The sequence below is a fragment of the Lonchura striata genome, chromosome 6, assembly GCF_046129695.1.
Source record: "Lonchura striata isolate bLonStr1 chromosome 6, bLonStr1.mat, whole genome shotgun sequence".
In the NCBI taxonomy this organism is placed as follows: Eukaryota; Metazoa; Chordata; class Aves; order Passeriformes; family Estrildidae; genus Lonchura; species Lonchura striata.
Genome location: NC_134608.1, coordinates 2,769,752 through 2,795,001, shown reverse-complemented (window position 1 = coordinate 2,795,001; position 25,250 = coordinate 2,769,752). Strand labels below are relative to the sequence as shown.

Below are 25,250 nucleotides of genomic sequence, written 5' to 3'. Positions count from 1 at the left end.
AAGCAAAAAAACTGCTGAGGTTTTAAGAGCAGAAGCATTTAGTTGCTCTGTGAGGGCTGGGGTCTGTACTGGAAACTCCTGGTGCCCTCTCAGGGTTTTTTAGGAATTTTGCCACTATTGACTTACAAACAAAAAAAAAAAAAATACAGCGAGGTTTAAAATCACTGGGAGCAGAGGAAGGAAGGAAGTGAACGCAGGTTATTGTTGTTGTCAACTTGAGGCTGTTTTAAACACATGGAATTAAAAAAATCCTGCTTTTTTTGAAACACGCTTGGGAGGAGCTCTGTGGAGTTGATGGAATTCTGTGGGATATATGGGGGATGCTCTGTCTGGTCGTGGGAATAAAGGAATAGCTGACAGAAACAGGGCAGGGGGGACAAATGGTGTCTGGCAGAGGCACAGCCTAAGACAGATGACCTAAATGTGCACTGAGCAGATTCAGAAAGTCCGTGGATAGAAGTTTTGTGATGGAAATGTGGATTTCTCTCTGGGATTCTTTCACAGGCAGGATATGGGTGGCAGGCGAGTCCAGCTCCCGGGGTTTGCTGGGAGCACTGAGCACCTTTTTGGGCTTGTACCTGAAAAAAATAAAAAAACCCAGCAAGATTTGGAATTATAGATTTCCTTCTGGACCAAAAGGGGTTAAGGATGAGGTGGTGGCATCCCTATTTTGGTGACCTGGGATGGGCAGGAGAGCTGACACGGATAAATGTTAGAGAAAACCTTCTGCCCTCAGACAGGCTGATAATGGCAGGCAGTGATGACATCTCCTGAAGCCTTGGGGGGGTTTTTTTGTGAATTGAAGCTGGGGTAAGGGTTTGTGCAACTGATTTAACCTCCATTGTTCCCTTTGGCAGCTCCTCCACTATCTCCTTTGTGTCACCTGGGAGAGGGTGGGATGTCACCTGAGGACTGGCACAGGAGTTGTCCTATGTAGTTTTGGTTGTAGCACTTCAAGCCCTTTTTAAAAGTGGTTTCAGCCTGCAAATGTGTCTGGGATTCACCCCAGGAGCACTTTTCACCATCAAATAGACTTTGCTGTGTTATCTTCCAAGGATTTCAGCTCCACTCCTTGCAAGATCAGTTCTAAATATTAGTGTTATTCTGCCTGTGAAGTCTCCTCTCCTTAATGGACCCCCTGAAAGGTTTATGAATAAAACACCAGCAAAGTGCAGCAGTGTCATTGATTTGCCCAGGTTTGTGTTTGAGGTTTTGCAGTGCTTATAAACACTCCAGGCCCTTGTGAGACTGGCTGGGGAAATTTTTTGCCTTGCAACTGGAATGAACTCTTCGAAACAGCTTCAGGCTATGGGAGAGAAATGCAGAGTCCTTGTCCCACCCATCCCCGATGTAAACACGAGGCAGGAGGAGACTGCAGGGTTTGTCTTGTAGGTGGCTTGTTCCTTCTGCTTTGGACTTTGCTGGAATGCTGCATCCAGATCTGGGAACATCATAGGAAGGACCTGGAACTGCTGGAGCAAATCCAGAGGAGATGCTCCAAGGGCTGGAGCCAGGCTGGGAGAGCTGGGGATGCTCACCTGGAGAGGAGAAGCTCCAGGGAGCGCTCAGAGCCCCTTGGAGAGTTCAAGAGGGACTGGGGACAAGGGATGGAGGGACAGGACCCAGGGAATGGCTCCCACTGCCAGAGGGCAGGGAGGGATGAGTGATTGGGAAGAAATTCTTTTCTGTGTGGGGCTGGCAGAGGTTTCCCAGAGCAGCTGTGGCTGCCCCTGGATCCCTGGAAGTGTCCCAGGCCAGGTTGGACAGGTCTTGGAGGAGCCTGGGATGGTGGAAGGTGTCCCTGCCATGGCAGGGGATGGAATGAGATGGATTTTAAGTCCCATTCCAACCCAAACCATTCTGGGAATTCTCTGATTGTAGCCACACTTCCCAGAATTTAGTGTCTGAGCATCACTGCTCAGGGCCAGGCATGAGCTTGGGGTGGGTCTCCAGTCTGGGCACCTTCACCTGGGACATCCACATCCTTCCCTCAGTTGCCTCCTGAGATGAGAAGGATTTTTCCCTTCAAAATCAGTGGTCACTCCTCAGTGTTGCTTTCCAAGTGCATGGTGGCCATGAGAGGACTCCAGATTCAATCCTCGGGGATCTCTTTGTGTCCCCTCCGGGGTCGGTGCTGGGAGCTTGTCCCAAGTGTCCCAAATGGGGTTGGTGTTTGGGGCAAGCATTGACCCCACTCCAGATTTCCCTGGAAAATTTATTCCCAAGCTTTTAAACAGCAAAACCTGCCCAGCTGGCAGTGGGATGGTGAGCACAGAGGGGATCTGAGCACCAAAGTTGTCCTGCTCCAGATCCAGGCAGGATTTTGGGATTTTCTGGGTTGGATTTGGTACCCCTCTGGATGCTTCCACTTCAGCAGCATCCTCAAGGTGAGCAGCAGAGCTGTTCCCATTCCAATTTCCATACTGCCACTTGATGGATCCCTTCACATGTGGCCTGTGCTGATCCTCACCCTCCAAACAGCACATTTTTGGTGACATTAAATGACAACATGCCGGTGCCACACCCCCCCCCCCCAGCCATGCACACTGATCTGTGAGGGGCTGGCTCATTCCTTTACATCCAGCTTTGGACTCCAGGAAGCTCCTGCATGGGCTCAGCCTGATGGTGGCTCAAATAAAGTCCTCTTTGTGAGCCTGAGTGGAATATTCAGCTGAGCTGCCAATGACCAGAGGAATTCAGGGTGGGGGGAGGTAAAAGCCATGTAGAGGCAGCTCTGAGCTAATGTCACAGCAGTTAATATCTGTACTCATAGTGGTGATGATTCTTTAGGGGCAAAAACAATTAGGATTTTATTTTTATTTATTTATTATTTTAATTCTGTCAGTGTGAGCCATCTGATTTGGCTGGAAAGAGCCCGGCCGAGCTCGCAGGTCCCAGTGGGAGGGGAAGGAGCGTGGGGTGGGAGGTGGTGTTGGTGCTCCTGCAGATCCCAGAGCCTGGGTTTGTCACACCACAGACAGGAAATTGTTGGGGTTGCTGCTCCCACCCAGCCCAAATCAGTCGTTTCCTCTTCCAGCTCCCTCAGGTTTCGATTTGACATAAAGCACGTGGGGAAGCTGGTGTGGGGAGCTGCAAAATCATAGAAATCATCACATTCACACACTTCCCCTTTTTTTAATCCTTTTATTTTTTTTTTCCCTTTTTCTTCCATCTTCCTTTCCATCAGGGCTTGTGTTTCACCCAGGCATCTCTTGAGTCTGTCTAAACCATACAAAAACTCAAAGAAATTGTACTCAGGATAGAATTCCTGCAAATGTTCAAGGCCATGTTGAACTTGGAGCACCCTGGTCCACTGGAAGGTGTCTATTGGGGTGGAATTAAATGATTTTTAAGGACCCTTCCAACCCCAGCCACTCTGTGATTCCATGATTCAGCAAACCAAGCACCTGGATTTTAACCCTTGGTCTATGATGTGAATGAAAAAAAAAAAAAAAAAAAAAGGATTGTGCATAACTGCTTGAAATTGTGGATGTGGGGAATGTTTACTGAGTTGGGAAAGATGAGGGATTATTTGCACTGCAAACTTCAGTTGTTTCAACATCACCAGCAACACCAGCACTTGGTTTGGGTGTTGGGGGAGTTTTTTTAGTGGTGGTTTTTCTGACAGATGAGGGGAAGGAAAGAGATTTACAGCCCTTGTGGAGCTCACTGACTTCAGCCCAGCATCCAGCCCTGGGTGTGCTTGAGGGGGAAAAGTCTCGTGGTGTGAAAACATCTTGGGGAAGCTGCATTTCTTCTTGCTTATTGTGAAATGTGAATTAACTGGTTGCTTAGAAAGGGGCAAAGAAACAAAACTGAGCAAAATTCAGCTGGCAGGATTCAGTTCTGAATGTTCCAGTGGCTTTCAGAGGTTTATGGCGTGTAATTTGGAAAAATGCTGAGACCCCCAAATTCCTGTTGGATGGAATTTTAGCAGAGTTGCTGTAGTTTAATTTTCTTGCCCAGGTTTGCTTTTGACACATTCCTCTCATCCAGGCTGAAGCTTCTACCAGGTAGAACTGTTAGGACAGACCATGAGAAGTGCTCAGAAAACCAGAGGAAAGCTTTTTTATTTATTTAATTTTTTATTTCTGAAGAACTGATCTTGGTTTTTCTCCCATTCACTCATTTTCCAGCAAGGATGCAGCTCCCACTCTGTGGCCATCCAGATGTGAACCTCAGCTGGGAGCTGTGTGCATGGCATTGATCCCACTCTTCCAGATCCATCTGGGATCTTGGGACACCTCCACTTTTTGATCAAATGTGGCTGAATTTAGCCAACAGGTTGAGAGCAGATCTGGGAGGGGTTGCACATAAAACACCAGCCCCACCAGCAGCTGCAGAAACCTTCCCCTTTACAACCTCAGCTGATTTTTAGCTTGCACAACATCCTGACAGCACCCAAAAAATCCATCTTGCCAATGGATTTTAAATCTCTCCCCAGCCCTTTGCAGCTGCTTGGCTGGTGGTTGTTTTCTTTCTTTTTCCCTGCTCCCTGCAGGCACAGGTACTATGGGAAGGGTTAATTGCTGAAACTCCAGTTCAGTTAGAAAGTCAAATTTTATGGAATTGCCTGCTAGAAGCTCTGTCCCTGTCTTGCTCAGCTCCCCATCCTGGCTGATGCTCCACAGAGCTTTGTCCAGCTCCAGAGCTTCTGCAGCAGGAATTGTCCCCATCCCTCATGTCCTGCCCCAGGGCTTGTGATGGGTGAGGCAGATCCAGGCTCAAGGCTGGGAGTGTTAAAGTCATTTGAAAGTGTTTTGTGTTCATTAATGAGCTTTGGGGAACAGGCAGAACCAAAAAGAAATCTTGGAATCCTGGAATGGTTTGGGTTGGAAGGGACCATCTCATTCCACCCCTGCCATAGCAGGGACACCTTCCACCATCCCAGGCTGCTCCAAGCTCCATCCAGCCTGGTCTTGGGCACTTCCAGGGATCCAGGAGCAGCCACAGCTTCTCTGGGCACCCTGTGCCAGTGCCCTGTTCTTCCAACCATGATCCCACAAGGATCTGTAAGAGAAGGACCAACACTTACAGTTATGGAGTGGGGTGAGGCTCCCTGAGGTATCCTCAGGGCTCCAGAGGTCACTTACCTGGGATCTAAGCTTTAACCAGGGATTAACCATCACTAAAGCACTTGGGGAATTGCCTGGTGGGAGGTTGGGAATTCAAGGTTGGGAATTCAGGTTGCCCATCATTCTCCTTTCCCTGCCTGATGCATTATCCCTCCTAGTACACATCCTCTGGCTCCCTTGCTGGGTGTGATGTCTTTTTGGCAGCACCAGCTCCTCTGGCTTGCACATTCCTTGGGGATGAGTCAGGGCTGCAGGCTGCTGTCACCCTGGGACACTTGTCCTTTTTGGAGAGGGGAAGCAGCATGATCCCCAGCTGGAGGGTGAGGGAGGCTGGGCTGCTCCTCAGGACAGCTCCAGGCTGGAGAAGTGCCTTTCTTTCCTTTCCTTCCCTTCCCTTCCCTTCCCTTCCCTTCCCTTCCCTTCCCTTCCCTTCCCTTCCCTTCCCTTCCCTTCCCTTCCCTTCCCTTCCCTTCCCTTCCCTTCCCTTCCCTTCCCTTCCCTTCCCTTCCCTTCCCTTCCCTTCCCTTCCCTTCCCTTCCCTTCCCTTCCCTTCCCTTCCCATCCCATCCCATCCCATCCCATCCCATCCCATCCCATCCCATCCCATCCCATCCCATGATTCCATGGAGGCAGGAGCAGCCAGTGAAAGCCTCCTCTGGAGGGCAGTTGGCAAAATCAGGTTGTGAAGATCCTTAAAAAAAAAAATCCAATTAAAAAAACCTAATCCACCTTTGCTTTCCTTTGCTCTGTGCCATAGAAAAATGAGTAATCCACATTTCTATGGGTTGCTGGTGCAAGGATTGAAAGGAATTCTGCCCAGCACTGTCAAAAACCTTCTTGAGCCCATCAGTGCTGGGGATGTTGGGGAGCTGAGGTGATCTCTGGAGAGTTTCCCAATATTCCAGCTGGGTTCAGCATCACTGGAAAATTTCTCTCCCTGCTTGGGGGTTTAGACAGGATTGGGTATGGCTGTGCAAGTATTTAAATGGAACATAAAGCTACCAAATATCCAAAAAGCTAAAAATTACAGGGAAAATTTTGCAGGAAAAGATGATGCCACATCCGTGGAAGTGTTCAAGGCCAGGCTGGATGGGCCTTGAAGCAACCAGGGATAATGGGAGGTGTCCATTGGGAGTGGAAGGAGATACAATCCAAGTTAATAAACTTTCAAGTAAGCTAATTGAGCAATCCTATTAACACTGCAAAGAGCTTCCTTCCTCCAGTTTACTTTAGAAAAACAGTGGCTTTCAGGCTCCTTAGGATTTGCTCTTCTCCCTGCATCCCACGGGCTGAGCATCTTGAGCCCTGCCCTGCCAGGAGCAGCGTTTTGGGACACTTGGGGTTGATGTATCAGCTCTTCAGGACTCCAGTTCCCACCCCTGCCTTGTCAAGACACGGACTTTCCATTGCAAAGCTCCCTCAGAATCCCAATAAAAGCCAACAAAGGAATCCCACTTCATTTTCCAGCAGCGCCTTTGCCCTTTAGCAGCAGACACTCTGTAATTTCCCTGAGCGAGGACAGACACATGGAACATCCACATGCAGCATTGCATCCCAATGTGCTCAGTCTCCTCCACTGGGCTGTTTTTTCCTCCCTCCCTCCTCCTTTTTTCCTTGCTCTGGAATCACTGTGTGCCACGACTCGGGGGCTTTGACGTCAGGATTTGCCGTGAGCACACCGGGATGAAAGGGAGATCTCCTGAGCTGGGTCCTGCTCCTGGAATCCCAGAGTTGGGAACAAGGCTCCTTTTGTCCCTGTTTGGTTTGGTGCTTGGTTTTTACTTTATTAAGTCAAAACTATTTTTTCATGCAAGAAATAATTCTTCTCAGACTGAAATTCCAGCACAGGTCCACCCTTTTTTGGGCACCTCCGTGGGTGGGTGTGGATCTTCTCCTAAATATTTGTTTTCCTGAAAATGAAGTAATATGAAACTTTTGCAGGGGTGGACAGTGAATGGACAGGAGGGAATAGTTTTGAAAAGAGGAGATTTTTAGTCCCAGCTCGTTCCTGTTGTAAACACAAGGCAGGAGGAGGCTGCAGGTGTCTTGCTTGTGCTTGGGACTTTGCTGCATCCAGATTTGAGATCCTCATAGGAAGGACATGGAGCTGCTGGAGCAAATCCAGAGGAGATGCTCCAAGGGCTGGAGCCAGGCTGGGAGAGCTGGGGGTGCTCACCTGGAGAGGAGAAGCTCCAGGGAGAGCTCAGAGCCCCTGGCAGGGCCTGAAGGGGCTCCAGGAGAGCTGGAGAGGGACTGAGGACAAAGGATGGAGTGACAGCACAAAGGGAATGGCTCCCACTGCCAGAGGGCAGGGATGGATGGGAGATTGGGAACAAATTAAGGAATTCTTTGTGAGGGTGGGGAGGCCCTGGCACAGGGTGCCCAGAGCAGCTGTGGCTGTCCCTAGATCCCTGGCAGTGCCCAAGGCCAGGTTGGACAGGGCTTGGAGCAGCCTGGGACAGTGGGAGGTGGCCCTGCCCATGTGGGACTGGATGAGCTTCAATGCCCCTTCCCAGCCAAACATTCTGGGATTCCATGAAAACAGTGGTGGGAGTTGCCCATGGTGGCAGATCCAGGAGAATTTCAGGTACCATTCTGTGTTATCCATGGATAAAATCCCTTCCACTCCCTGCAGAGTGGCTGCTGTAGCCTGTTTCCCATTGCATGTGTCAAATACATGTGGGAGATGTGATTAAAACCCCTCTCAAGTCCCCTTAGCTCTGGGAGCATCAGCTAGTCCTGGCTGCAGCTTTATTACATCAATCTGATGATAATTTTATGGGCTGTTTATCTCCCCATTTCAAAGTATAATTTTGCAAGTGTTGTGACCAGAAGCTGGAGGGATTTTTGTTCCATTTTGAACTTTGCTCTGCAATTAAATCCCTGTTGGGGGTTGGAGGGGACTCTACTCCAATGCACTCCAGAAAGACTCGTGTTTTCCTAAAATTACAGCTTTTGCCCCAGGACAGTGACTGTGTCACCCAGCAAACACCGTGATAAATGCAAATAGCTCTGTTTTTTACATTTTTTTTTGCTCCATAATTATCCTGGAAGGAGTGGCTCTGGCATGTTTAAAGGAATCTTGGTTTCCAGAGGTCAGTGGGAGCAGTGAGGAGGTTGGAGGGAGGGAGCAGTGGGTTCAGCTACACAGATACATGAGTGTTACGCTTCATATATATATTAAAAAAATAAATAACCAATATGAATAAATATTCATAAATATTTTTAAGAAAAATCTTCAGCATCTTTGGACTTTAAGTAACTCTCTTGGCTATTGGGCTGTCCAGGGCCAAGAGTTGGGCTTGATGATCCTTCTTTATCCCAGCCAACTCAGGATTCTCTTTCTCCTTTTCCCTTTTCCCATTTCCCTTTTCCCTTTTCCCTTTTCCCTTTTCCCTTTTCCCTTTTCCCTTTTCTTTCCTTTTTTCTTTTTTTTCCCTGTTCCCCTTCTTCCCCTTTTCCTCCTCTTTATCCTTTCCCATCACTGCTGTCCTGCTCCACGCACCAAATTGCCCTTTTTTATTTTTAATATTTCTGGAAGATTTAGGAATATTTGCCCTCTCCCTGATTTTGTCTGTGCTCTGAGGCTGTGCCTTCCCCTCTCCAGGACACACAGAAAAGAAAAACCCACCAGAGCAACCACACGAGATTCTGTGCAATTAATTTTGTGGTTGGTTTTTTTTCTCTTTTTTTTTTTTTTTCCTCTTTCAGCCTTAAATTTCTCTCCTTCCCAAGTTTTTTTTAATGCTTCCACCTTGTTTTCCATGCCCAGTGAGCATGGCTTGCATCCTGAGGGAGCAGGAGAGGGTATCCCCCATCCCTGAGCTCACCCAGGGCATTCCCAGCTATTTATTGCTGGAAGTCTTTTTTCCTTTCAAGGACTTTTTCTCCTCCTCCAGCTTCCCAAGAGGGGTGTGGATGCAGCCAACACCCAGCCCAGGGCTTGGAGAGCCCCTTGGAGCTGTGAGGGCTGGATTAAGGTGTTATCAGCAGGAATTTGTGTTTAAAAGTGCTTTAATCAGCTGCCTGCACTCAGTGCTTTTTGTCCACATCTGTATTTTTTTCAATTCACTGTGAAGTGTGTATTAATTTTAAAATCCAAAACATCAACGAAAAAAGAAAGTGACCACTTTTATTTTAATTTTCTTATAAAAACCCTTGAGGAGTTTGAGCCCATCTGCACCAAACTCAGTGAAAAGGTGGAAAACTTGGGGGTTGGTTTTGTGTAGATTATCAAATACAAAAATGACTTTTTGCAAGAGGAAATACTTGGCTTGTGAGTTGGTTTCAGTACCTGCACTGTGTCTTGGATACTTATTATATATATATATATATGTGTGTGTGTGTGTGTGTGTGTGTGTATTTATATACAGATATATATGTGTGTGTGGCGTTTATATATGTATATAGTGCATATATTTTTATATGCATTTATTTTGTGTGTTATCTATGATTATATATGCATATAATTCAGTTTTGTCTCTATTTTATATATGCATATATATAGGGTAAATGTTTATATGTATGTTTATATGCATAATATATATTATATATTATATATTATATGTATATAAATATATGTTTAAGCATATATATTTGGTTTTTTAAATTATATCGATAAATTAGAGATAATGGAAAAGCATTTTGCCACCTCAGCTTCCCAAGTGTGCTTAGACCAGAGCAGGGATAATCTGATTAAACCCACCCCTGGGAAGGAGCCAGGGAGAGCTGTGGGGCTCATTCTGCTCCTGTGGAAAAGCCCCCAGTGGGTTTTTGGCTCTGGCATCTTTTGCTCCAGAGGGGGATGGTCCTCTAGGATTGTTCCTGTGGGAATGCTGAAGACTTGAATCCATTTCTCTAAAAGCCATCATTTTTAATTAAGGAATGAGCTGCAACCTCTGTCCTGGCTGCTGCTGCTGCCTCTCTGAAGGTGGAGAGAATTCCAGGGAAAACATCACCAGCTGCAAATCCTCTGTTTCCAAAATTCCACCAAAAATCCGTGCTCCAACCCGAGCAGGCTTGCAGAATTCCTTCTCAACTTTATGCAGGAGCTTTTTAATTTTTTCTATTAATAACCCCCAGTGTTAAGGTGATGGAGGCATTTGCAGGGTCTTGGCTGCCCTATGGATTTAAACCTGGATATGGGTGTGAAAGGGAATCTGGTGATTCCCAGGAAAGCCTCTCCCAGAGGTGGGAGCCACCTCTGCCTTCCAAATACCCATCCAGTGGGATTTAACCATGCACTGGGAAGGGGGGGAAAAAAGAGATTTATTCGGTCGTATCAGAGCTCTGTTGTCCTGAGCAGTGCATGGAAGGAGAGTCCATCTGCAGCAGGGGATATCCCAAAATAACAAGGAAAATACAGTGTTTACACAGTGCTGGAGACTTCTATCCTACTGCCTGGGAGTCCTGAGCTGGCCTGGAGGAGCTGCCAAGTGACAGCAGAGCTTCTGCAGGAAGGAGCTTCAGTCCCTGCTGCAGCAGGAAAGGGACTAAAAAATCATGGACTGGCACAGGGAGAATGTTTGGGAGCAGCCAGGTCCTGGGATCAATGGGATTGTTGGGTTATCCCCTTTTCTGACCCAGAGATGGGGCAACTGAGATGTGCTTTAAAACTTTTATTCCGTTTTCAGTCTCATTAGAAGGGTGAGACAGTACAGATGTTATAATTCACACCATTATAACCAGAAGACAACTATTTCCTAATTATAATACACTATAAGCCTTTCTTGGCCTATCAACCTTTGCCTCACCATGCTGTAGATGCCTTAAAGCCAATCATCTAAAACCACCCCTCATAACTCCTACTACTATACATCTTTCATAATTCTATTTCTCCAAACTACCTAATCTTACTTACAAAACCACCCTTTAAAACTTATTTCTAGTCCCATTTCTCAACCCTGTCTACCCTATTCCATAACATTTCTAAATCAACATTTCTTATCTCAAAGTTTACATACCATGTGAGCTTTCTACCAAACTTCAAAAATGTTCTGCAAATCCATTTCCCACATGGGATAAATGGGATAAACGGGCTGCCAGGAAGGGCTGCCTTGAGTTTCTTTGCCCTTCACCCAGATTTGGCCTTGCTGCTGGAATTCTGATTGTGTTTGTGGGCGACAGCGAGCCCAGAGTGAAAGCACACCCTGTGTGCATCTCAATTCAGACTTATTGCTGCTTGGATTCTAGATTTTAGGGAATTTAGTGGTGGCTGTGGGGATTCAAATCTGCAGTTGTAATTCACGCTGGACGAGCTGGCGGGATGCGACTGCAGCCAGGCGCCGGCGTGGATTGAAAGCTGAGGATGTTTCAGGTTGAAAACACTTTACAGAGCAGCCCTTCACTCCTCCTCTCGCTGTTCTGTCCTCACAGAGCTCTCTGCAGCCGTTTGTGTGATTTAAGATGCCTCTCACATTCCCAGGAGTGTCTGAAAGGCTTTCCAAGGGGAGCAGCTCCGTGGGTTTTGCTGTGCAAAACATCCTGAATGTCCCTCGTCGCTGCCTCTCGGCACAGTTCTGGGAGGCAAATGCAACACCGGGTTCTGCCTGGGGGGGAAAAAAAAAAAATAATAAAAAATCACAGCTGGGTTTGCCAGCCCTCCCAGGCTCCAGAGGTTTGGGTTCAGGCTGCAGGGAAAGGTGGGGGGAGCAGGGTTTATTTTGGAGGCCGGGAAGGAAGAGCTGTGCTTCCCTTTCCCGAGGGTGTTGCTGCTGGCATTGGGCTCCTGGAGCTCCCTGAGCCCAGCCCATGCTCCAGCTGATGCTGACAGCTCCAGCTTCCACATCCCTGCTGCCTTCACCTGGGGGGTTCCTTGTCTGGAAGGGTGGCAGGGATTTCTTGTCACCCTTCCACGTGTGCAGCTCGTTTCATGGAATCCTGGAAGGGTTTGGCTTGGAAGGGAGCTCAAAGCCCATCCAATTCCACCCTCAAGAGCAGGGACACCTTCCACTATCCCAGGCTGCTCCAAGCCCTGTCCAGCCTGGCCTTGGACACTTCCAGGAATCCAGGGGCAGCCTCAGCTGCTCTGGAAACCTGTGCCAGGGCCTCTCCACCCTCCCAGGGAAGAATTCCTTCCCAATATCCCATCCATCCCTGCCCTCTGGCCATTCCTTGTGTCCTGTAACTCCATCCCCTGTAAATTTAGTCTCCATCTTCCTTGTATCTTCATCAGGCACTGGAAGGCCAGAGTTAGATCAACTCAAAGCTGCTTTTCTCCAGGCTGAGCAATGCCAGCTCTCCCAGCTTTTCCTCACAGCAGAGGTGCTCCATCCCTCTGATCATCTTGGTGACCTCCCTCTGGACTCCTCCAGGTCCATCACATTCAGCAGCTCAGAGGAGCTGCTGGATCCACAAACATCTGTGAGATCTGCAACCTGTAGTAAACTTCTAAATCCCAGGTCTGGGATCTCGAAGGTGAATTTGCAGTACTTGGAGATTTACCTGAGCTCTGATGAATGAATGGCCAGCTGATAAATTGATAATAGCTGATAAACATGAATAAGTTGATGAATATGAAGGTGGATAAATATGAAGTGGCCAGTGACTGATGCTAGTGGGTGGGAAGAGCCAGAACTGAATATTCAGCCTTGCCGTGAAGCTCTAACCCCAACAAATCAGTGACTGGTGAATTGGGACTCTGGTGAAGGTTTGTGAACCTTTGATCAGATTTAACCAGGCTGCTGGCATTCCCTGACCTCCAGGGATTGCTCCCAGCAGTCCTGGATGCCTTGCAAAGCATCCAAGGCTCTTGTCAGAGTGTAAAACTCAACTCCACAAAGCAGCTGCTAAACATTTGCTAGCCTCTTTTATATATAACTACCCCGTGGGACAGGCACAGACCTTCCCCTTCCTGCTAGAACCAACAGCTCACTGTTAATTGAAAGTGTTAATTACTCTCAGGCCCAGAGAGCTGTTTTTGTGCTGTGGCCTGAATGGTTAATCAGCAGTGTAAACCCAAATCCCCTTCTGTTAGGCATAAATGTTACTGATTCCAAATGCCTTTGGTTTTTTTCCTCCCCCTGATTTTTGGTGCCAACTCGTTCAGCTTTCAGTAGGGCAGAAGTTGGACTTCATTACCAGAGTCCATTGTAATGATTTCTTGGATTTTTTTCCGGGTAGACAAGGCTTGTGCAAGTTTGCATGCTTTTCTATATTTGGTTTTGTTTAATTTGATTGTACAAAGCTGTTGAAAAGTCCAGCTGAATGTTTCCACTTTCTGCAGAGCTGATTGTGCCATTAAACCAGGAGTTCAAAGGGAAAATCCAGCTCCTGCTGGGTTTTCTCAGTAACCCCGAGCTCCAGATCCTGATTTGAGATAGGGACAGACAAAAGTTCATTTGTCACGTTGCTCTCATCTCAGCTTAATTCAGATGTGGCTTGTGGGGATAATCTTCACTATCACAGGATCAGGGAATATCCTGAGCTGGGAGGAACCACGAGGTCATCCAGTCCACCTCATCAAGAATCCCAGAGTGATGTTGGTGCTGGATTGTGCCCTGCAGTCCCTTTGGCATTGTGTCTGCTGGGACTTCACCTAATCCTGGAAATTCTCCAATCCTCTGGAATTGCTCCTGCCTTTCTGGCTGGTGCCCTGTGGTGCTGAAGGATGGAGACAGGACCTGTTGGAATAAATGTCAGCTGCTGGTTTTAATTGGGGTTAAACATGTGTTTCATGGTGGAAATCCAGGATCACAGAGGGATCTGGAGCTGAAAACTTAATTATTCTATTACTAAATAAATTACTATATTGTATATCATTCCATTCTCTTTTCCCTGTGTGGTGGAAGGACATGGCACTGTTACTGGTTGTCAGAGTGGAAAATGCTCTGCAGGAATGGCAGGGCCAGGTGTTAGTGAAAAATATTCCGGGTGTTAGGGAAAATATTGCACAGAGTTTGTCTTTTGGAGTTATCACCACACTTTGGTTCCCCAAATGCTTCCCAACCTGAAGGTGGCCTCCAAAAACCCCATGGTTACATCCCTGCTGGAAGGAGATGTGGCTGTTGAGTTTTCTTGGTCATTTGGGAGGCAACTTTTCATTTCAGTTGGGAATTTTCAGGGGTTTTTTTTTGTGGAAACTGAAGGTCCTGTTGAATTCTCCTTGCAAACCTCCTCCTGGTTCTGTTTTCCACGTGTGCCGAGGTGGTTGGGCTCACCTTTGGATAGCACGGGTGTCCTGGATGGTGGGAAAAACCCCAAGAATTGATAGTTAACCCCAAGAATTGATAGTTAACCCCAAAAACTGTGCCAAATCCTTGCTGGGGGAGGTGTTGGGTTACTCGTGATCCCTTGGCTTCGTGTTCCAGGCAGGATCACTGCTGGGCTGGTGATCACGGGATACATCGAGCTCATCTTTATTCCCTTGGATCCTTCCCTGCTTTTACATCCCATCAAAACAGTGTTGAATACAAGCAATTACTTGTATCCAGAAAGGGCTGTTGGAGTTTTTTTGGATCCACAGTTCCTTTTCAGCTGAGCACATTTTAAAACTTCTCTTGTTCTCCCAAGGCTCCTTGTTGGTGCCGCTTTTAACTGGGGGTGAAAATGGGTTTTTTGTTGTAGATGTCAAGAAGGACTGGTCGGATCACGCGCTGTGGTGGGAAAAGAAGAAAACTTGGCTCCTGAAAACTCACTGGACGTTGGATAAATACGGGATCCAGGCGGATGCCAAGCTCCAGTTCACCCCTCAGCACAAGCTGCTGCGCCTGCAGCTGCCCAACATGAAGTACGTCAAGGTCAAAGTCAACTTCTCCGACAGGGTCTTCAAGGCTGTTTCTGACATCTGCAAAACCTTCAGTAAGTGCTGAAAAACCTCCCCCTGCAGAGCTTCCCGCTCGGCTTGGCTCCTGCCTGTCCTCTGCTGCACCTGCTTGTCCTGTAAATGTGATAAATCCTTGGTGTCTTCTGGCTTTGAACACCCAGGAGTGGCTTGGATGTCAAACACCCCCGATGTCCTTTCTTTTTCCCTTCCAGATCTACTCTTTTGTGTGTAAATACTTCAATAACAGGACCAATTGAGACGAAAATTGGAGAATTCAGCATTTTTTTGTGCTGAATTCTCTTCCACAGCAGGGCTGTTCTCAGGTTTGTCACAGGCGAGGCGGTACCAGCCCTGCTTGATATTCAGACTGGTTGGGATTTTCTTTTTTCCCCCCTACAAATTTATGTGCTGGATGAAAAGCAAACCCTGAAATGGGAAATCTGCCAGCCCTGTGGGTTGTCTTCTAGTGAGAAATGTTATTAGAGATTAAGTGGTGATGCTGCTCTGTAAAACTGTCTGGTGGAGGGAAGGTCTTGCTGTCTCCTCTTCACCCTCGTTTCCTGGTGGAGGAGCAGCCCTTGAGAAAGGAGGAATCATTCCCTACCAGGTATAATTTTTTAACCCATCATCACAAATTCCTCATCCCAAAACTCAAATGTTTCTTCCTGCCCACCAAAAAAAACTCCAACGAGGAGATGGCAACTCCACCTCGAGGAACTCCAGGAATTCGGAATTCTCCCCTCCCAAAAGAGCCTGCAACCCATCCTCAGCTGTAGCAAATCTATTCCTGCTCTCAGAAGGAGCTGAGGTTAAACTTGGCTGACCCAGTTGTTTGGGGAGGCAGGAGGAGCTCATCCCTATGTGCAGTGTCCATGATTTGGTTGGTATTTTTAGCTGGTTACAGATCTTTGCCGATGCTTTCCTGTTTTGTCGGGGTTTTTTAAAAACGTAAATATTGGGCAATTTCTCCTTAAAATAGAAAAGGCTTAGGCAGTGTTATTTCAGAGTGGATTTTGCTCCCCTCACCCCCGTGTCCCACTGGCATTTGGGATGTCGTGCTAGACAGGGAGGCTGATGAATCTCTCCAGCAGTGACTCAACTCAGGAAGTTCTGATATGTTCATCACGGGACAGGAGATCTGTCACTGATGCTGTCAGCATCTTACACGGGCCTGAAGCAGCCTTTTCTTCCAACTGCAGAGCTTTTGGTGTATTTATGACCAAACCAGCAGAATAATCCTGATATTTAAGGGGTTGGGAGGGGGGGAAAGCCAGTGGGATAGCAGAGGTTGGAGCTGTGAGCAGGCAGCAGGGACACATCCATCAAAGGTGGTGCTGACCTTCCCTTCTGCAGCATTTGAAGTACTAAAAAGGAGAATTTTGGGGAAGCAGGGCTTTTACTGGAAATTTCACTTTCCTTTGAGTGCCTCTCAGCAGTCTGAGCTGTTTGAGGACAGACACAAACTGCAGTGATTAAGTTGTTTAGCCCTTCCAGTTGTGTTTACTGGGAGCCAGATGTTCAGCAGAGCTACTGGGAAGATGATACATGAGCTTGGCATCAGCTTGAGGCAAGAGGGATTGGGATGTGGGGATGCAAAAGTGCTGGACTTGGAGGGGCTGGGATGCTCTTCCCAGAACCACAGAGGTATAAACACAAATGATGTACAAATACATTTTATATAATTGTTTAAATGCACCTATAGATGTTGAAATGCCACTATTTATAGATGTCATATCTAATGTGTTTTAACATTTATATACTTAATATATATATAATATAAAAGTGTATATTATACATTAATGTAAAAAACCTTTTTATTTATTTATTTATTTATTACATATTAAGATTAAAATCGTTGCCCAGAGAAGCTGTGGCTGTCCCATCCCTGGAAGTGTCCAAGGCCAGGCTGGACAGACCTTGGAGCACCCTGGAATAGTAGAAAGTGTTGGATCTTTAAGGTCCCTTCCAACCCCAACTATTCTGTGATTTTGTGATTCTGTGATTCTCCTTTTTCCCTCCCCATTTGTGTTTTCCTGCTCCTTTTTTCTCCATTGCCTTTCCCTGCCCTCCTCAGCATCCCTGCTCAGAGCTCTCATGTTCCATCTTAATCAAGCTAATTGCCTCTCCAAGGAAAACTGAGCAGATATTTCAAGGTGGAAGGGAATGTGATCCCAGCATTGTCCTTGTTTCTGAAATCCCTTGATTTCTGAGCTCCAGGGAACTTTGGACAGAGCTGTGCCTGGGAGTTGCTCATACTTCGGCTGTACCTGTTTGCTGTCGCTGCTCCTGGATCATTTAATTACACACCTCAGTAATTGAGGTAATTCCTGATGTTCTCAGGACTCTGGCTGGTTGCATTTATAAAATCCTCGCTGCACAAGCAGGAACAGCCCTGGATGAATTATTTAGATCTGTCCTTTGCTTCTGTTCCCTTTGAATGGTTACCCAGAGGTGTGACCCTTGCAGAGTGTGGTTGATTATTTTGAACAGAAGTCTTTGTTCTCTTGTGCAGAGAGAAGTTCTTCCAAAGGGCAGCTCCCCGGGGCTCCCAGGAGGTGCCTGTGGGAAGATGCTGGAGCCACTCACACATCCCTCACTTTCCTGGAGGTCGTGTGAAGCTGGAAAAAAACCCAATCTCATTCCCAGTGCTGCAGCCCCTTGATTCCCAGAGCAGCCACTCAGGAGGGTTAAAGGCAGGGATTGACCCTGGCAGGCACGAGGAGAGGAGTGGGCAGTGCATGGATGGGCAGTCCTCGTCCAAAGGGTGGCCTGGAATCCTGGAATCCTGCCCAGGAGCAGCTGCTGGCAGGCAGCTCCAGCTTGAAGGGCCAGCTTTGATCTGCAATTGAAGACCAGAGAAAGAGAAAGTAAAACTTCCCTTTTTTTACCCTAAGCAGCAGGGATTTGTGCTTCCTGCCTGGCTGGCAGTGGGACACGGGGGTTGGGATGGAATGCTCTCATCATCCCACTGGGAGATAATTCCACCCAGAAAAGTGCCCATCAAGTATCCAACTGCAAATTTAATGGGCTGTGATGCCTTAAGAAGGCTGCCCTAGAGCAGAAGCTGGATGGGATTAAAGAATAAAGCAGGGATTTATTCAAGGATCTCCTCCATGGATCCACCTTGGGCAGCACCAGAGCCCAGCCAGGGCTGCACCCAAATGACCCAAAATGGTCCCAAAATGCACGAGCGCTCCTGGGGCTCTCCCTGGGATCAGTTCTGCTCCATTGGCACCTTGGAGTTCATTGTCCCATTCCAGCTCCAGCCCATCAGTCCCACCCTGCTGGTTTTTCTCTCTCCAGCCCACGCTGTTTGTGCTCCTGGGCTGAGGTTTGGATCATTTGTCCTTGGTGCCCAGCTGGAGCAGGAATTGTTTTGTGTCCCTGCTCTGTGCACAGAGCTCAGCATCCCCTCATATGAAGCCCAGACCCACACACTAAAGCAGCACAGAATGGGAAAATATAAAATCTGAACCTAAGGTGTCAGCTGCACTCAGCATTTTATTGGTGTAAGTGGGAATATCCTCATTGAAAGTGGGATTTGGGGAGGTAGGAGATGCTCATCCAACATAACAAATGGAAAAATCCTCTTTCCTTTTGTGAACAGGAAGGAATTCTCTACTGTGAGGGCAGTTAGGCACAGGATGCCCAGAGAAGCTGTGGCTGCCCCTGGAAATGTCCAAGGCCAGGTTGGACAGGGCTTGGAGCTTCCTGGGATAGTGGAAGGTGTCCCTGCCATGGCAGGGAACTGGATGATCTTTAAGGTCTTCTGGGATTCTGGGATGGCTTCACTTGATTCCAGCCCAGTGGATGTCTTACAGCTGCTTCCTTCCAGCATTTTGCCTGTATTTTTTTCCATGTATCCCAGGAGCTCCAAGGGACTCCAGGCAGGCTCTGCTGCTGCTCTGTGGGCACGTGGGACAGGAAAAGCAAACAGCAAGATGAAACAGTGAGAGATTTTTCCCAGGCCTCGGCGTTTCCTGCCCCAGCAATGCTCCTTCTCCTGGGGACACGACTTATGTTGGAGCTGCAGGGTGAGGGGAGATGCTGTGACAGCAGAAAAGCTCCAGTCCCTCTCCTCTTCTCCTGGCTGTGAAGATCTGGGACCTCTGCTGCCCTCCAGCCTGAGAGGAGCAGGGAAAATTCTGGTTGATGTTCATGGGAGCACAGAGAGAACAACTCAGTGCCAGAGCTGGGAGGAGGAAGCTCTGGGAGGAAACACTCCAAAATTCATGACCAATCCCTCCCTGCCCACCCTGAGGCTGTGTAAGACAGAGAAATTCCCTTCAGGCTCTTTTATTTCCCCAGAGTCTGGTGGAGCCTCACAGCCAGCTCCTGCCTCATAATCTGTGTGAATTAGTCACCTGTTTTGGAAAACAGTCTGGGGAGCATCCTGTGCCCAGCTGGGGCATTTCCATGGCCACATTCCATCTTGCTCTGGTCTCCAGCTCCCCTTCTAGCACAGGGTGAGGGTGGTCTCATCCTGAGGAGCTCGTGGAGCTGGGGGTGCAGAGGGCCCCATGAGGGTGATGAGCTGCTTCCCGTTGTCCCAAAAATAAGGAGGTTCCCAAGGCTCGGCGAGTGGTGGGAGGGTGCCAGCCAACCTTCCCTGCCTCAGCCTCCAGCCACCAAATGCAACCTGAGCCGAGCTGGCAGTGGCACTTGGTGGCAGTGGCATTTGGGAGTGGCAGGATGCCAGCCCAGGGAAGGTGACACCATCCCCGTGCCAAATGTGACCTTACAGGTTTTTTTTTTTGCCTTTTCCAAACACTCCCCGCTCCAGGACAGAACGTCCTCTGACTCCTGAAGTATTTGCAATATTTCCACGCCCTCCGTTGCCAAAAAGACTTCTATAAAAAGCCACTGTTTGTTGTTTTTTGGGGTTTTTTTTTTTTTTTTTGTTGTTGTTGTTTTTGGGTTTTTCTGCAAAGCTGAAACCCTTTGGTGGACAATGTGCAGCGTTCCCAGGGCTCTGTGACAGGCACGTGGAGCTGCATCCCTGGCCCAATTGCTTTCCAGGAGGCAAAGCTGCCTGGAGTTTGTGGAATCACAGAATATCCTGATTGGAAGGGACCCACAAGGATCATCAAGTCCAACTCCTGGCCCTGCAGAGGACAAGAATCCCACCATCCCTGGCCATTGCCAGCCTCCAAAACTTTCTTTTCTTCCTTCACACCCTGCTGGTAAATAAAGGAGCGTTTTCCCTAAAATCATGGAGTCCTGGTAGATGCACGTGAGCATCTCAGGGGGAATTTGGGGAGCAGCACCAGCATTCAGGAGGAATTTCTTCATGGAAAGGGTGGTCAGGCCTTGGAAGGGTCTGCCCAGGGATGTGGTGGATTCCCCATCCCTGGAGGTGTCCAGGGAAGGACTGGACATGGGCTGGGTGACAAGGTGGGGATGATTCACAGGTTGGACTCGATGATCCTGGATGTCTTTTTCCAACCTGAGTGCCTCTGGGATATGGGGATGGAGGCTGTGGATGATCAGGAGGATGCTCGGGGATGATGGAGGCGGTGAAACCCCGAGGATGGATCTGCTGCCTTTCCCTGCCACGAGCAGAGAGCTTTGGCAGTGGCACAGCAATTTCTAAATATGTCCAGGGAATGGGTGTGGAAGGAAATCTTCCCATTTCGAGAGCTGGCCAAACTGCAACGTCCTCAGCTTTTCAACTGCAGGGCCCAAGTGCTGGCTGCCAGCTGCGGCGCTTTCCCCTTTTATTGCCTGCCCGAGCTCAGCTGTCAGACCAGCCCCAGGAACTGGGGTCAGGGAAATAACCAGATTTAATTACAGAGTGTCTGAGATGGGAGAAAAAAAAAATAATCCTTTCCATTTCCCCCCCCCGTCCCCACCCCAGTGGTGTTCTGCGTGTGGAGGAGCATCAGGTTTTATGTCACCGTGTGAGTCAGTGAATTTTTTCTTCCTTACTCTGCTGTTGACAGAGACTCTTTAAATAGAATTCCATCCTGAAGACATTAGGACACGCTGGCCAAGCCTTCCTTGGAATTAGTTGCATTGCTCTTTATGGGCCAGTGCAGAGGGAATGGTGTAAGTGGATTGTTTTTCTCTTGTTTGTGGGATTAAATTAATGGAGTTTAATTGGACTCGAGATGCAGTTCAGCCACTTCAGGGGCAAGGCTTGCAGTGCTGCCTGTGCTCCAGGAAGCACCCAGATAACAGGAGCCTGGGGATTTCGTCCCACTTATGGAAAAAAACATCCAAACATTCAAGTGTTTGTTGACTCTGCCTCTCCAATGGCTCTTTTTGTTGGCCTTGCAGTAATGCTTGGCTCCATCACCGCTGCCTGCATCCTCCTCCTCCTCCTTTTCCTCCTCCTCCTGGGTCTCTCTGGGCTGATCAGCTCTGGGAACCCCTGGCACAAACACTCACACCCCTCCAAACCCCAGTGACCCCATTTTTGGGTGGTTTTGCACATCATTGCTCCCTTGGCATATCCATAAGTCAACAGGCACTTGGATTTTCCACCCACAGTTTGGGAAGGCTCCAGCAAAACCTCTGCCAGGGGCAGCTCCAGCTGATTCCACACCCATAGCACTCCTTGGGCATCTCCAGAGGCTTTGTGGGATGTCCTGAGAGAGCTGCAGGGCCCCAGGCAGTGAGTGGAGAGCTTGGCTTTTGCCCAGATAAATATTTAAGTTCCTGGGCATCTGAAGAACCCATGATAAAATGTACTGAATGTACAAACCCAGTACAAACCATGTGCTGGGGGGAGAGGACCTGCTCCATCAGATACTGCCCCGTGTCCAACAGCCACAGCCTTATCTCCAGACACTCCTCATCTTATGTAAGTTCCTTTTTTAGTTTCTTTTTGTTTTTTTTGGTTTTTTTTTCCCCTTCTGGTCTGTTTTGCAGAACTTTATCTCGAGAGAATTTATGCCGCAGATAAGTCGGATGCTTCATTCTGTAAACTTACACTGTGAAAACCAACCACAGAATTTACTCATTCCTAGAAAAAAAATCGCCTTTATTTTTGGTTTTAAGTCTGAAATGGAAGAAAAATGAGGTTGGAGGTTTCATTTTTCTACGACTCATCCGAGTGATGCACAAAGGCTGTAATTTTTATGAGTCACTGGTTGGAGGGAGCAGTGATGGAGTGCAGAGAAATCCCACTTCCCAGAGATATCCCACTTTAAACCACATTTCCTGAAGGAGGGTGGCTGGATCAGCACTAAAGAGAGGATTTCCCCTCAGTGCTGTCTGTGCTGCAAGTAAATTGATGGAGTTTTTACGTTCAGGAATTAAGGAGGTGAAGCAGCCCTCTGGCCTTTAGGGGAGCCAGAAACGGGGAAGGAAATTGGATGCTGGAAGCTTCTTTGCAACACTAATTTTCTTTTACATCAAAAATTTCTTTGTGTCTCAGATTATTATCTGTATTTATGAAAACTGAAGAGTGAAAGTAGGGCGATTTCCAATAATTTCAGTTTTGGGGGAAGTTGGTCCATTTTTAACCCTCCCAGTCAATGATGTCACGTTCTATATGTGGGTGATGTAAGAAAACCATAAATCTGATTTTTTGTGGGAATAGGAGCCCCTGGATCCCTGGAAGTGCCCAAGGCCAGGCTGGACAGGGCTTGGAGCAGCCTGGGACAGTGGAAGGTGTGGCAGGCTTGGAATGAGATGAGCTTTAAGGTCCTTTCCAACCTAAATCCTTCTGGGATCCCCAGCACAACACACCTGGGTGGATAAAGGTGCAGCAGCTGCAAGACTTACTTGGAGGGTTTAGTGCAAAAGAGCATAAAATGGGAATTTTACACTGTGTAAGGAAGATTTTTTTTTTTTTTTTAAGTCAGTTTGCAGGGTGCAAATGGTGCTTTGGGAAGGAAGAGGGTTTAATCCCAGTTCTGGAGTTTGTCTTAAATGGGAGATAAATGGGCACAGCTGGGCTGGATGAGAAATGAGGGATTATGCTGGAAAAAAAGGCCAAGGACTTGTGTTCAGGCACAGGCAGGATCTTGCAGACAAATGCAAGAGAAGATGCTGCAGGCAGCAAAATGGCTTCATTCAAGAGTTGGGAAAATTTGGAGATCAAAGCCACCTCTCAGATGATATTTTTGAGCTCCAAGCCTCTTCATTCCAGCTCAGGCCTTTCTGTCTCAATCCCAGAAGGGTGTAGGTTGGCAAGGATGTTAAATCTCAGCCAGTCCCACCCCTGCCATGGCAGGGGCACCTTCCACCATGCTCCAACCTGGCCTTGGGCGCTTCCAGGGATCCAGGGGCAGCCACAGCTGCTCTGGGCACCCTGTGCCAGGGCATCTCCACCCTCACAGCCAGGAATTCCTTCCCAAAATCCCATTTAAGTCTTCAGTTAGAAGCCATTCCCTCAGCTGCCTTGGTGGGTTTGTAAAGTGCTGGAGTCAGTGGATGGATGCAGTTGGGAGGAATTTGCCACTCATCCATGGGATCCCTGCTGGCATCCCGAGGATGTGCTGCCTGCTCCATCCCTTGCAGCCATGTGCTGCTCCAAGCAGCTGCCCAAACTTGCCCTGCATCCTTCCTATCCAGCCAGGAGCATCAGGAACAACTGAGGGGCTATAAAAAGTCTCTTTGCTATCAGATGGTCAAGCCCTGGGATGATTCCAGGATTGCTTCCAGAATCCGAGCCTGGCCCGGAGCCTCCCTGAGTGCTCCCAGCTGAGAGTTGCTAATGCACCATAAATAAACCTCAGAGCCTCAACCTTGCTCCAAAATACCAGGGGAACTCCTCGATTTAGGCTGTGCTGCCTCTTGTCCCCTGCCTGGGGGCTGGTTGTCCCAGCAGATTCCTGCTCCCTGAGGTCAGCTGGCTGGGATAAATGGGAATGCGTGGAGCGGGCTGCGCTCAGCTCCGGGTGCTTATTGCTAGAAATGGTCAAAAGGTTGGGCAGGGAAAATGGAAGGGTGGGGGCAGGGATGGGGTTTAGTGGGATGATGTGTGTGGATTGGGAATAAATCATTACGTTAAAGCTGAAATTGGAGAAAGGTTATATATCAAAAGGAATAAAATAGGTAAATAATATAGGAATAAATATCTCTACATACAGGAATAAAACTGTAAGTTCAAAAAGTTTGTATCTAAAATATAAATAGATAAAAATCAATATATTTTCAATCTATTTTTTAGAGATTTAAAATCCATATAGATACCTAAATCTATATACTTTTAGCCTGGAAGAGTTCAAGGCCAGATTGGACAAGACTTGGAGCAACCTGGGATAGTGGAAGGTGTCCCTGCCTATGGCAGGGGGTGGAACAATGTGGACTTTAAGGTTCTATCCAACCCAAACCATTCTGGGATTCAATTATATGATTGAAATAAATATATAGAAATAAAAATAAAGCTTAAAATTAATTATGCTTTCTAAAAATACATATATATCAATATATCTACGCATATATAAATATATAAATATTGTATGTAAGTAACTACAAGAATATAAATAAAGATAAAACTTAAAGCTAGAAAATGGGATGGGACACCTACAATATAAAAGACAGTTAAATCCAGAAGTGTGCAGCCTCTGGATTCAGGAATGCCAGGGCTAGTGGGATCCACCCCTGAGAATCACCCGGACGGGGCATGATCCCAGTGTGGGATTTCCAGCAGGTTTGCAGGAAGTGTGGGTGGGCAGTGTGGGGCTGTGTCACCTGCTGGGGACCAAATTCCACTGCTAATTACTGTGGCAGGCACATTCTTCTCTCTCTCAGGATGTTTTCATAGAAGAACACAGAGGGAAGAAAGAGAAAACAATTTCTATTTCTGCTCCTTGTTTTTCCCATGTGGAATGTGCTTGGAGAATTGTTTCCCTGGGGTGATTGCTTGGTTGGATTCTGGTGAGGATTGTTTGAGCCTGGTGGCCAATCCAACCCACCTGGGGCTGGGCTCTGGAGAGAGTCAGATATGGTAGTTAGAGAAAGCAAATTTGTAGTTTTAGTATCTCCTTTAAATAGTATATTGATGTATTATGGCATAGTTATAATAAAGAAATCATTCAGCCTTCTGAGCTGGAGTCAGACATCAGCATTTCTTCCCACCAAGGTCACCTGCATTTACAATAAATTATAATCCTGGGAGTGCTCAGGGAGCTCCCACTGCTGCCAGCACGTGGTGAGATCCCAGCCCTGGGACTTCTCCTGGCTGGGAGAATGGCTGGCTGTGTCCTTGGGTGGGAAGCACAGCCTGGCTGCAGCCAGCTCCTGGCTCCTGATCTCTCCTGCTGCTTTCCTTAGGGCATTCCAAAGGGAAAGCTCTGCTGAGCATCTTGGGGTGATAGGCACAAAAACCAGAGCAAGAAACAACACAGGAGCTTCAGCATGGACAGCCAGCTGCAGAGGAGACTCCAGAACTCCTTCCAGGCTCAGGCATGTCCAGAACCTCCACAGAATCATCAGAGAATCCCAGGATGGTTTGGATT

The 25,250-nt window shown here is 47.7% G+C and overlaps 1 protein-coding gene across 4 annotated transcripts in view; it reads left to right on the top strand.

The window, feature by feature from the left end:
• Positions 1–25,250, top strand: part of FERMT2 (FERM domain containing kindlin 2) — a 51,947-nt gene that overhangs the window by 5,354 nt on the left and 21,343 nt on the right. For all 4 annotated transcript variants that reach the window (XM_021538438.3, XM_021538437.3, XM_021538436.3 and 1 more), the window contains exon 3: positions 14,640–14,873. In XM_021538438.3, the coding sequence (XP_021394113.1) occupies positions 14,640–14,873 (234 nt within the window). The remainder of the gene's footprint in view (positions 1–14,639; positions 14,874–25,250) is intronic.